The 12,754-nt window shown below is 52.9% G+C and overlaps 1 protein-coding gene and 3 non-coding genes across 7 annotated transcripts; all 4 read left to right on the top strand.

Moving 5' to 3' along the window:
• Positions 1 to 198: 198 nt before the first annotated feature.
• On the top strand, positions 199 to 12,416 carry RPL13A (ribosomal protein L13a). 4 transcript variants are annotated; one of them, XM_033086719.1, is made up of 9 exons: positions 200 to 282; positions 508 to 580; positions 783 to 848; positions 3,486 to 3,587; positions 3,670 to 3,755; positions 5,445 to 5,504; positions 7,552 to 7,674; positions 8,612 to 8,686; positions 12,390 to 12,416. In XM_033086719.1, the coding sequence occupies exons 1-9, from the start codon at positions 268 to 270 to the stop codon at positions 12,399 to 12,401; spliced, it is 612 nt and encodes a 203-aa protein (XP_032942610.1). In that variant the 5' UTR covers positions 200 to 267; the 3' UTR covers positions 12,402 to 12,416. The 4 variants fall into 4 exon arrangements, with proteins under 4 accessions (XP_032942607.1, XP_032942610.1, XP_032942609.1 ...); XM_033086718.2 differs by lacking the exon at positions 12,390 to 12,416 and adding an exon at positions 8,954 to 9,111; XM_033086717.1 differs by lacking the exon at positions 12,390 to 12,416 and adding an exon at positions 9,081 to 9,111.
• On the top strand, positions 628 to 707 carry LOC117011356. Its single transcript, XR_004420932.1, has one exon. It is a non-coding gene; the product is annotated as a small nucleolar RNA Z195/SNORD33/SNORD32 family (small nucleolar RNA).
• On the top strand, positions 4,153 to 4,226 carry LOC117011358. The gene has a single exon (XR_004420934.1). It is a non-coding gene; the product is annotated as a small nucleolar RNA SNORD34 (small nucleolar RNA).
• Positions 4,511 to 4,584, top strand: LOC117011357. The gene has a single exon (XR_004420933.1). It is a non-coding gene; the product is annotated as a small nucleolar RNA SNORD34 (small nucleolar RNA).
• Positions 12,417 to 12,754: the final 338 nt, after the last annotated feature.

A 12,754-nucleotide genomic window follows, 5' to 3' on the forward strand; every position in this document is an offset into this window, starting at 1 on the left:
GGCCGCTCGAGAGTGTGGAGTGCTGTGCTGTGCTGTGCTGTGCTGGGGGAGCAGGGGGGGAACTGGGAGCGGGTCTTACACGTACTGGGAGCGCTGGAGCGGACCCTGGCGACACTGAGGACACTGAGGGCACTGAGGGCGTTTCCGCCACTCCCGCGCTCAGCGGCTCCTCCCGGCGCCGTGACGTCACTTCCGCCCCTGCGCGGCCCGCCGCCGGAAGTGGAGCCCCCGCGGTGGGCGGGGCCTCTTTCCGATCGGGCAGCGGCCATGGCGGAGCCGCGGGTGCGGAGCGGGCCGGGCCGGGCGCGGTCTGGGGGGGCTCGGGGGTCCCGGGCGGGCTCCGAAGGGGCTCTGGGAAGGGGATGAACCATCGGGGACGTGCGGGGAAGCGCGGGCGGGCGGCGGGAGCAGCGCGGGGCGCGGCCACGTGGTAGGCCCGGCGGCGCGGCCTAGCCCCGGTAATGCCCAACCGCGACCAGGCCTCACCCGCTGCTCCCGGCGCCGCAGGTTCTGGTGATCGATGGCCGTGGGCACCTCCTGGGCCGGCTGGCGGCGATCGTGGCCAAGCAGGTGCTGCTGGGTGAGTGCGGGACCCTTTCCCCGGGATCGGCGGGGATAACCGGGCCCCCGCGCCGTGATGAGCCCGGTCTGGCTCTGGAGTTTAGCGACAATGAGAGCCGCCTCCATGCACTACCAGCTGAGCGCGGGGGCTCCGGCGAGCCGGGAAACGCCTCCCGGGCCCGGCTGGGCGCTGACCCGGCCCGGCCCCGCTGTCCCCGCAGGCCGCCGCGTGGTCGTGGTTCGCTGCGAGGGCATCAACATCTCCGGGAACTTCTACCGCAACAAGCGTGAGTCCCCGGGCGGGCCGGCTTTGGGGGGAAATCTGGGGTTTTAGGGCAAATCCCGGCTTTGGGGGTAAATCCCGGCTTTGGGGCAAATCCCGGATTTTGGGAGGAATCCTGGCTTTGGAGGGAATCCGGGCTTTGGGGATAAATCCCGGCTTTGGGGGCAAATCCCGGCTTTGCGGGGAAATCCCGGCTTTGGGGGCAAATCCCGGCTTTGGGAGAAATCCCGGTTTTGGGGGTAAATCCTGGTTTTTAGGGCAAATCCCGGCTTTGGGGGTAAATCCCAGATTTGGGGGTAAATCCCGACTTTGGGGGTAAATCCCGGGTTTTGGGGGGAAATCCCGGCTTTTAGGGCAAATCCCGGTTTTTAGGGCAAATCCCGGCTTTGGGGGAAATCCCGGCTTTGGGGGCAAATCCCGGTTTTTAGGGCAAATCCCGGCTTTGGGGAGAAATCCCGGTTTTTAGGGCAAATCCCGGCTTTGGGGCAAATCCCGACTTTGGGGGGAAATCCCGGAATTTTGGGGAAATCCCGGTTTTTGGAGAGAAATCCCGGCTTTGGGGGAAATCCCGGCTTTGGGGGCAAATCATGGTTTTTAGGGCAAATGCCAGCTTTGGGAGAAATCCCGGTTTTTAGGGGGAATCCCGGCTTTGGGGGCAAATCCCGGCTTTGGGGCAAATCCCGGATTTTTGGGGAAATCCCGGCTTTAGGGCAAATCCCGGTTTTTTGGGGCAAATCCCGGCTTTTAGCGCAAATCCCGGATTTTGGAGGGAAATCCGGGGTTTGGGGTGAATCCGGGTTTTGGGGTAAATCCCGGCTTTGGGGCAAATCCCGGCTTTTAGGGCAAATCCCGGTTTTGGGGAGAAATCCCGGTTTTAGGGGCAAATCCCGGCTTTGGAGGGAAATCCCGGCTTTTAGGGCAAATCCCGGCTTTGGGGGTAAATCCCGGATTTGGGGGTAAATCCCGGCTTTGGGGGTAAATCCCGGCTTTGGGGGCAAATCCCGGCTTTTGGGGCAAATCCCGGCTTTTGGGGCAAATCCCGGCTTTGCGGGAAGTCCCGGTTTTAGGGGAATCCCGGTTTTTGGGGGGAATCCCGGCTTTGGGGGGAAATCCCGGCTTTTGGGGGGAATCCCGGATTTGGAGGAAAATCCCAGCTTTGGGGCGAAATCCCGACTTTGCGGGTAAATCCCGGCTTTGGGATGAATCCGGGTTTGGGGGGAAATCCCGGTTTTTAGGGCAAATCCCGGCTTTGGGGGGAATCCCGGCTTTGGAGGGAATCCTGACTTTTGGGGGGAAATCCCGGCTTTGGGGAGAAATCCCGACTTTGGGGGGAAATCCCGGATTTTGGGAGGAATCCCGGCTTTGGAGGGAATCCCGGCTTTTAGGGCAAATCCCGGCTTTGGGGGGAATCCCGGCTTTTAGGGGAAATCCCGGTTTTTAGGGGGAATCCCGGCTTTGGGGCAAATCCTGGATTTGGGGGGAAATCCCGGTTTTTAGGGCAAATCCCGGCTTTTGGGGTGAATCCGGGTTTTCGGGGCAAATCCAGGTTTTGGGGTGGAATCCCGGCTTTGGGGGTAAATCCGACTTTTGGGGCAAATCCCGGCTTTGGGACAAATCCTCGCTTTAGGGGCAAATCCCGGATTTTGGGAGGAATCCTGGCTTTGGGGCAAATCCTGGCTTTGGGGGCAAATCCCGGCTTTGGAGGGAAATCCCGACTTTGGGAGGAAATCCCGGATTGGGGGGGAAATCCCGGCTTTGGGGAGAAATCCCGGCTTTAGGGGAAATCCCGGCTTTGGGGCAAAATCCCGGCTTTGGGGGTAAATCCGACTTTTGGGGGGAAATCCCGACTTTGGGGAAAATCCCAGTTTTTAGGGCAAATCCCGGGTTTGGGGGTAAATCCCGGCTTTGGGGGCAAATCCCGGCTTTGGGGGCAAATCCCGGCTTTGGGGGGAAATCCCGGTTTTTAGGGTAAATCCTGGTTTTAGGGCAAAATCCCGGTTTTGGGGCAAATCCCGGCTTTGGGGAAAATCCCGGATTTTTGGGGAAATCCCGACTTTGGGGGTAAATCCCGGTTTTTAGGGCAAATCCCGGCTTTGGGGGAAATCCCGGCTTTAGGGGCATATCCCGGCTTTGGGGGGAAATCCCGGATTTTGGGAGGAATCCCGGTTTTTAGGGGGAATCCCGGCTTTGGGACAAATCCCGGCTTTAGGGGCAAATCCCGGATTTTGGGAGGAATCCTGGCTTTAGGGCAAACCCCAGCTTTGGGGGCAAATCCTGGTTTTTGGAGGGAAATCCCGGCTTTGGGGGGAAATCCCGGCTTTGGGATGAATCCGGGTTTTGGGGCAAATCCCAGTTTTTAGGGAAATCCCGGTTTTGGGGGAATCCCGGTTTTTGGGGATAAATCCCGGTTTTTAGGGACCATTCCGGCCCTCGTAGAAATTTGGGGATTTTCCAGAGGCTCCCGCCCCCCGCGGTTTGGGAGGATTTAACCTTTCCCACCCTCTCTAATCCTTTACGGAATTTTAACCCTTTACCCATCCCGGTTTTTTTTTTGGGGTGGGGTTTAACCCTTTCCCCGCCCCACCCAAATTCCCGGAGCCCCTTTTCCGGCGTTTCTCACCCCATTCCCGCCCCTCCCCAGTGAAATTCCTGGCGTTCCTGAGGAAGAGGATGAACACCAACCCCTCCCGGGGCCCGTTCCACTTCCGAGCGCCCAGCAGGATTTTCTGGCGCACGGTGCGAGGTGAGCCGGGCCCCAAACCCCCCCCGGGTCCCAAAACCCCCCGGGATTTTCCCAATCCCGGTGTTTTTCACCCCAAATCCAGGGATGCTGCCCCACAAGACCAAGCGGGGCCAGGCGGCGCTGGAGCGGCTCAAGGTGTTCGATGGGATCCCCCCGCCCTACGACAAGGTGGGACCCCAAATCCCACCCCAAATTCCACCCCAAAATTCCCCAAATCCCACCCCAAATCCACCCCAAATTCCCACCCCCAAATTCACCCCAAATCCACCCAAATCCACCCCAAATCCACCCCAAATTCACCCCAAATCCACCCCAAATTCACCCCAAATTCACCCCAAATTCACCCCAAATTCACCCCAAATCCACCCCAAATCCTCCCCCAAATCCCACCCCAAATCCACCCCAAATCCCACCCCAAATCCACCCCAAATCCCACCCCAAATCCACCCCAAATTCCACCCAAATCCACCCAAAATTCACCCCAAATTCACCCCAAATCCACCCCAAATCCCACCCAAATCCACCCCAAATTCACCCCAAATTCACCCCAAATTCCCCCAAACCCCGGTGTCTGTGATGTCGCTTTTACCTACATTGTTTGACTCCTGCTGAGAAAAACAAAACAAACCTGAGACACCAAAAATCCAAAAAATGCGCCCCAAAACTCACAAAATAAATCCCACAAACCTGCACCAAAACTCACAAATCAGATATCATAAATGCAGTTCAAAACTCACAAATCAAATGCCATAAATGCACTCCAAAACTCACAAATAAATTCCACAAACCCGCCCCAAAACTCACAAATCAAATTTCATAAACCTGCCCCAAAACTCACGAATCAAATCCCCCAAAACTCATAAATAAATCCCATAAATTCCACCCAAATCCACCCCAAATTCCCCAAATCCCACCCCAAACCCCGGTGTCTGTGATGTCGCTTTTACCTACATTGTTTGACTCCTGCTGAGAAAAAAAAAACAGATCTGAGACACCAAAAATCCCAAAAACTCACCTCAAAACTCACAAAATAAATCACACAAACCTGCCCCAAAACTCACAAATCAAATCCCATAAACCTGCCCCAAAACTCACAAATAAATTCCATAAATGCACCCCAAAACCCAAAAATTAAATTCCACAAACCTGCCCCAAAACTCACAAATAAATCACATAAACCCACCCCAAAACTCACAAATGAAATGCCATAAATTCATTCTAAAACTCACAAATCAAATACTATAAACCTACCCCAAAACTCACAAATCAAATCCCCCAAAACTCATAAAATAAATCCCATAAATGCACCCAAAACTCATAAATAAATCCCATAAACCTGCCCCAAAACTCTTAAATGAAATCGTACAAACCTGCCTCAAAAGTCGCAAATAAATCCTGTAAATTCATCCCAAAACTCTCAAATAAAATCCCCCAAAACTCATAAATCAAATCCCATAAACCTACCCCAAAAAGAGATCAAATCCACCAAAACTCATAAATAAATCCCACAAATTTGCCCCAAAACTCACAAACCAAATCCCATAAACCTGCCCCAAAACTCACAAATTAAATCCCACAAAACTCACAAATCAAATTTCATAAATTCACCCCAAAACTCTCAAATCAAATCCTGCAAACCTGCCCCAAAACTCACAAATCAAATCCCACAAATCCACCCCAAAACTCACAAACCAAATCCCATAAATGCTTCTCAAAACTCACAAATCAAATTTCATAAATCCACCCCAAAACTCACAAATAAACCCCCCCAAATCCCCCCCAAACCCCCCAAAGACCCCCAAAGACCCCCCAAACCCCCCCAGCCCCTCCCCATTCGGGTCTCTCTGGATTTTCCAGCGCAAGCGCATGGTGGTGCCCGCTGCCCTCAAGATCATCCGCCTCAAACCCACGCGCAAGGTCAGCCCAGTTTGTGGGGTTTGGGGGGTTTTTGGGGTTTATTTGGGGGATTTTGGGGGTTTTTTGGGTTTTTTGGGGGGTTTTTTTTGTTTTTTTGGGGTTTTTTTAGAGTTTTTTTTGGGTTTTTTTGGGGATTTTTTTTTGTTTTTTTGGGGTGTTTTTTAGGGTTTTTTTGGGGGTTTTTTGGTGGTTTTTTGGAGTTATTTGGGGGTTTTTTTGGGGGTTTTTTAGGGTTTTTTTTGGGTTTTCTTAGGGGGTTTTTTAGGGTTTTTTTTGGGTTTTCTTAGGGGTTTTTTGGGGATTTTTGGGGATTTTGGGGTTTATTTGGGGTTTTTTTAGGGTTTTTTTAGAGTTTTTTTGGGTTTTTTTAGGTTTTTTTGGGGGATTTTTTAGTGTTTTTTGGGATTTTTTTGGGGGGTTTTTTGGGAGTTTTTTGGGGTTCTTTTCGGTTTTTTTGGGGGGTTTTGGGGGATTTTTGGGGTTTTTTTGGGGGGGTTTTGGATTTTTTTGGGGGTTTTTGGGGGTTTTTTTGGGGGGTTTTTATTGGGGTTTTTTTGGGAGGTTTTTTTGGGGTTCTTTGGGGTTTTTTTGGGGTATTTTTGGGGTTTTTTTGGGGGGTTTTTTGGGTTTTTTGGGGGGTCTTTTGGGGTTTTTTGGGGTTTTTTTGGGGTTTATTTGGGGTTTTTTTAGGGTTTTTTGGGGTTTTTTGTGGGTTTTTTGGGGTTTTTTTGGGGGGGTTTTTTGGGGGTTTTTTTTGGGTTTTTGGGGGGTTTTTTTGGGGATGTTTTGGGGTTTTTTTGGGGGTTTTTTTGGGGGGTTTTTTTGGGGTTTTTTGGGGTTTTTTTTAGGGTTTTTTTGGGGGGTTTTTGGGTTTTTTGGGGTTTTTTTGGGGTTTTTTGCGGTGTTTTGGGGGTTTTTTTGGGGGATTTTTGGGAGGTTTTTGGGGTTTTTGGGGTTTTATTGAGGGTTTTTTTGGGTTTTTTGGGGGGGTTTTTTTTGGGTTTTTTTTGGGGGGTTTTTTGGGGTTTTTTGGTGTTTCTGATCTCCCAGTCCCCCCAGTTTGCCGTACTGGGCTGGGATTTTTGGGTTTTGGATTTTTTTGGGTTTTTTGGTTTTTTCTGACCTCCCAGTTCTCCCAGTTTGCCGTGCTGGGATGGGGGTTTGGGGATTTGGATTTTTTTGGGGTTTTTTTGGGGTTTTTTGGGGTTTTTGGTTTGTTTCTGAGCTCCCAGTCCCCCCAGTTCGCCGTGCTGGGCTGGGATTTTGGATTTTTTTGGATTTTTTTGGGGTTTTTTTGGGGTTTTTTGGTTGTTTTTGTTTTTTTCTGACCTCCCAGTTCTCCCAGTTTGCCGTGCTGGGCTGGGATGGATTTGGGGTTTTTTGGGTTTTTTGGGTTTTTTTGGTTTTTTTGGTGTTTTTCTGACCTCCCAGTCCCCCCAGTTTGCCGTGCTGGGCCGGGGGTTTGGGGATTTGGATTTTTTGGGGTTTTTTGGGTTTTTTTGGGGTATTCTGACCTCCCAGTCCCCCCAGTTTGCCGTGCTGGGATGGATTTGGGTTTTTTTTGGGTTTTTTTGGTTTTTTTGGGGTATTCTGACCTCCCAGTTCTCCCAGTTTGCCGTGCTGGGCTGGGATTTTGGGGATTTGTATTTTTTTGGGTTTTTTTGGGTTTTTTGGGTTTTTTTTGCTGTTTCTGACCTCCCAGTCCCCCCAGTTTGCCGTGCTGGGCTGGGATTTTGGGGTTTTTTGGGGTTTTTTGGTTTTTTTGGGTTTTTTTGGGGTTTTTTTGTGGGGTTTTTTGGTTTTTTTGGGTTTTTTTTGTGTTTCTGACCTCCCAGTCCCCCCAGTTCGCCGTGCTGGGCTGGGGTTTTGGGTTTTTTGGGGGTTTTTTGGATTTTTTTGGGTTTTTTGGGGTTTTTTTGGTTTTTTTGGGGTTTTTCTGAGCTCCCAGTCCCCCCAGTTTGCCGTGCTGGGCCGGGATTTTTGGGTTTTGGATTTTTTGGGGTTTTTTGGGGTTTTTGGGTTGTTCCTGAGCTCCCAGTTCTCCCAGTTTGCCGTGCTGGGCCGCCTGGCGCACGAGGTGGGCTGGAAGTACCGGGACGTGACCGAGGCCCTGGAGGAGAAGAGGAAGGAGAAGGCCAAGCTGCGCTACAGCAAAAAGAGGAAGATGATGGTGAGGAAGGGGGGAAACACCCCAAAAAAATCCCAAAATGGGGATGGACCCCAAAAGGGGAAAACCCCGGGGTTGGGGAGGGGAAAGCTCCAAAAACAGGAATAAATTTAAATAAATAAATCAAAATCTAAAGAATAAATTCCTAAAAAACAAAAATAAATTAATTAAAACCAGGAATAAATTTAAATAAATAAATCAAAATCTAAAGAATAAATTCCTAAAAAACGAAAATAAATTAGTTAAAACCAGGAATAAATTTAAACAAATAAATCAAAATCTAAAGAATAAATTCCTAAAAAACAAAAATAAATTAATTAAAACCAGGAATAAATTTAAATAAATAAATCAAAATCTAAAGAATAAATTCCTAAAAAACCGAAAATAAATTACTTAAAACCAGGAATAAATTTAAATAAATAAATTAAAATCGAAAGAATAAATTCCTAAATAAATAAATCCAAATCTTAGGAATAAATTCCTAAAAAACAAAAATAAATTAGTTAAAACCAGGAATAAATTTAAATAAATAAATTAAAATCGAAAGAATAAATTCCTAAATAAATAAATCCAAATCTTAGGAATAAATTCCTAAAAAACAAAAATAAATTAGTTAAAACCAGGAATAAATTTAAATAAATAAATTAAAATCGAAAGAATAAATTCCTAAATAAATAAATCCAAATCTTAGGAATAAATTCCTAAAAAATAAACATAAATTAGTTAAAACCAGGAATAAATTTAAATAAATAAATCCAAATCTAAAGAATAAATTCCTAAAAAATAAACATAAATTAGTTAAAACTTGGAATAAATTTCTACAATCAGGTAAAAACCCCAAACTGAGGGGGGGTTGAGGCCTCCAAATCCCTGGTTTTTATATTTTTTTTACGTTTTTTCCCCGTTTTTACCGTTTTCCTCGTTTTTTTCCCCATTTCAGAGCCTGCGGCGCCGGGCGGAGCGCAGCGCGGAGAAGAAAACGGCGCCGTTCACGGCGGTGCTGCGCCAGCACGGGGTGCTGCTGTGAATAAACCTGAACTGGGATGGACTGGGACGTGTCTGAGTGTTACTGGGATGGACTGGGATGGGCTGGGACTGACTGGGACTCACTGGGACTGACTGGTACTGACTGGGACGGACTGGGACTGACTGGGACGGACTGGGACGGACTGGGAGGGACTGGGACGTGTCTGAGTGTTACTGGGACTGACTGGGATGGACTGGGATGGACTGGGATGGACTGGGAGCGGCGCCGTTCACGGCGGTGCTGCGCCAGCACGGGGTGCTGCTGTGAATAAACCTGAACTGGGATTAACTGGGAGCGTGTCTGAGTGTTACTGGGATGGACTGGGATGGACTGGGACGGACTGGGAGCGGCGCCGTTCACGGCGGTGCTGCGCCAGCACGGGGTCCTGCTGTGAATAAATCCAAACTGGGATTGACTGGGAGCGTGTCTGAGTGTTACTGGGATGGACTGGGATGGGCTGGGATGGACTGGGATGGACTGGGACGGACTGGGATGGACTGGGACGTGTCTGAGTGTTACTGGGATGGACTGGGATGGACTGGGATGGACTGGGATGGGCTGGGATGGACTGGGATGGACTGGGACTGACTGGGATGGACTGGGACGTGTCTGAGTGTTACTGGGATGGACTGGGACTGACTGGGATGGACTGGGATGGACTGGGATGGGCTGGGATGGACTGGGATGGACTGGGATGGACTGGGAGCGGCGCCGTTCACGGCGGTGCTGCGCCAGCACGGGGTCCTCCTGTGAATAAACCTGAACTGGGATGGACTGGGACGTGTCTGAGTGTTACTGGGACTGACTGGGATGGACTGGGACGGACTGGGATGGACTGGGACTGACTGGGATGGACTGGGATGGACTGGGAGCTCAGAGCGGCGCCAGCACGGGGTGCTGCTGTGAATAAACCTGAACTGGGATGGACTGGGAGCGTGTCTGAGTGTTACTGGGATGGGCTGGGATGGACTGGGATGGACTGGGACGGACTGGGACGGACTGGGATGGACTGGGACTCACTGGGACTCACTGGGATGGACTGGGAGCTCAGAGCGGCGCCAGCACGGGGTGCTGCTGTGAATAAATCCAAACTGGGACGGACTGGGATGGACTGGGACGGACTGGGATGGACTGGGATGGACTGGGACGGACTGGGATGGACTGGGATGGACTGGGACGGACTGGGATGGACTGGGATGGACTGGGATGGACTGGGACGGACTGGGACGGACTGGGATGGACTGGGATGGACTGGGATGGACTGGGACGGACTGGGATGGACTGGGATGGACTGGGACGGACTGGGAGCGGCGCCGTTCACGGCGGTGCTGCGCCAGCACGGGGTGCTGCTGTGAATAAACCCAAACTGGGATGGACTGGGACATGTCTGAGTGTTACTGGGACTGACTGGGATGGACTGGGATGGACTGGGATGGACTGGGATGGACTGGGACGGACTGGGATGGACTGGGACGGACTGGGATGGACTGGGATGGACTGGGACGGACTGGGATGGACTGGGATGGACTGGGACGGACTGGGATGGACTGGGATGGACTGGGAGCGGCGCCGTTCACGGCGGTGCTGCGCCAGCACGGGGTGCTGCTGTGAATAAACCTGAACTGGGATTAACTGGGACGTGTCTGAGTGTTACTGGGATGGACTGGGATGGACTGGGATGGACTGGGATGGACTGGGACTCACTGGGATGGACTGGGACGGACTGGGATGGACTTGGGACGGACTGGGAGCAGCGCCAGCACGGGGTGCTGCTGTGAATAAATCCAAACTGGGATGGACTGGGACGGACTGGGACGGACTGGGATGGGCTGGGACGGACTGGGACGGACTGGGATGGACTGGGATGGGCTGGGACTGACTGGGATGGACTGGGATGGACTGGGATGGGCTGGGATGGACTGGGATGGACTGGGATGGACTGGGACGGACTGGGATGGACTGGGACGGACTGGGACTGACTGGGATGGACTGGGATGGACTGGGATGGACTGGGATGGACTGGGACGGACTGGGAGCGGCGCCAGCACGGGGTCCTTCTGTGAATAAATCCAAACTGGGATGGACTGGGAGCGTGTCTGAGTGTTACTGGGACGGACTGGGACGGACTGGGATGGACTGGGACGGACTGGGATGGACTGGGATGGGCTGGGACGGACTGGGATGGGCTGGGATGGACTGGGACGGACTGGGAGCGGCGCCGTTCACGGCGGTGCTGCGCCAGCACGGGGTCCTTCTGTGAATAAATCCAAACTGGGATGGACTGGGAGCGTGTCTGAGTGTTACTGGGATGGGCTGGGATGGACTGGGACGGACTGGGACAGACTGGGATGGACTGGGACGGACTGGGATGGACTGGGACGGACTGGGATGGACTGGGACGGACTGGGATGGACTGGGATGGACTGGGACGGACTGGGACGGACTGGGATGGACTGGGACTGACTGGGATGGACTGGGATGGACTGGGATGGACTGGGACGTGTCTGAGTGTTACTGGGATGGACTGGGATGGACTGGGACGGACTGGGACGGACTGGGACTGACTGGGATGGGCTGGGATGGACTGGGATGGACTGGGAGCGGCGCCGTTCACGGCGGTGCTGCGCCAGCACGGGGTGCTGCTGTGAATAAATCCAAACTGGGATGGACTGGGACGTGTCTGAGTGTTACTGGGACGGACTGGGATGGACTGGGATGGACTGGCACGGACTATGAGCGGCGCCGTTCACGGCGGTGCTGCGCCAGCACGGGGTGCTGCTGTGAATAAATCCAAACTGGGATGGACTGGGACGTGTCTGAGTGTTACTGGGACGGACTGGGATGGACTGGGACGGACTGGGACGGACTGGGACTGACTGGGATGGACTGGGATGGGCTGGGATGGACTGGGATGGGCTGGGACGTGTCTGAGTGTTACTGGGATGGACTGGGATGGACTGGGACTGACTGGGATGGACTGGGAGCGGCGCCGTTCACGGCGGTGCTGCGCCAGCACGGGGTGCTGCTGTGAATAAACCTGAACTGGGATGGACTGGGACGTGTCTGAGTGTTACTGGGACGGGCTGGGACGGACTGGGATGGACTGGGACGGACTGGGATGGGCTGGGATGGACTGGGAGCGGCGCCGTTCACGGCGGTGCTGCGCCAGCACGGGGTCCTGCTGTGAATAAATCCAAACTGGGATGGACTGGGAGCGTGTCTGAGTGTTACTGGGACTGACTGGGATGGACTGGGATGGACTGGGACTGACTGGGACGGACTGGGACACACTGGGATGGACTGGGAGCGGCGCCGTTCACGGCGGTGCTGCGCCAGCACGGGGTCCTCCTGTGAATAAATCCAAACTGGGATGGACTGGGACGTGTCTGAGTGTTACTGGGACTGACTGGGACTGACTGGGACTGACTGGGATGGGCTGGGATGGACTGGGAGCGGCGCCGTTCACGGCGGTGCTGCGCCAGCACGGGGTGCTGCTGTGAATAAATCCAAACTGGGATGGACTGGGATGGACTGGGATGGACTGGGATGGACTGGGATGGACTGGGACTGACTGGGACGGACTGGGATGGGCTGGGAGGGACTGGGACGGACTGGGATGGACTGGGATGGACTGGGACGGACTGGGATGGACTGGGATGGACTGGGAGCTCAGAGCGGCGCCGTTCCCGGGGTCCTGCTGTGAATAAATCCAAACTGGGATGGACTGGGACGTGTCTGAGTGTTACTGGGATGGACTGGGATGGGCTGGGACGGACTGGGACGGACTGGGATGGACTGGGGTGGACTGGGACGGACTGGGATGGACTGGGATGGACTGGGACGGACTGGGAGCGGCGCCGTTCACGGCGGTGCTGCGCCAGCACGGGGTCCTGCTGTGAATAAACCCAAACTGGGATGGACTGGGATCGTGTCTGAGTGTTACTGGGATGGGCTGGGACGGACTGGGATGGACTGGGATGGACTGGGATGGACTGGGATGGACTGGGGTGGACTGGGATGGACTGGGATGTGTCTGAGTGTTACTGGGACTGACTG

Source organism: Catharus ustulatus, unplaced genomic scaffold (genome assembly GCF_009819885.2).
Source record: "Catharus ustulatus isolate bCatUst1 unplaced genomic scaffold, bCatUst1.pri.v2 scaffold_118_arrow_ctg1, whole genome shotgun sequence".
NCBI classification, from domain to species: Eukaryota; Metazoa; Chordata; class Aves; order Passeriformes; family Turdidae; genus Catharus; species Catharus ustulatus.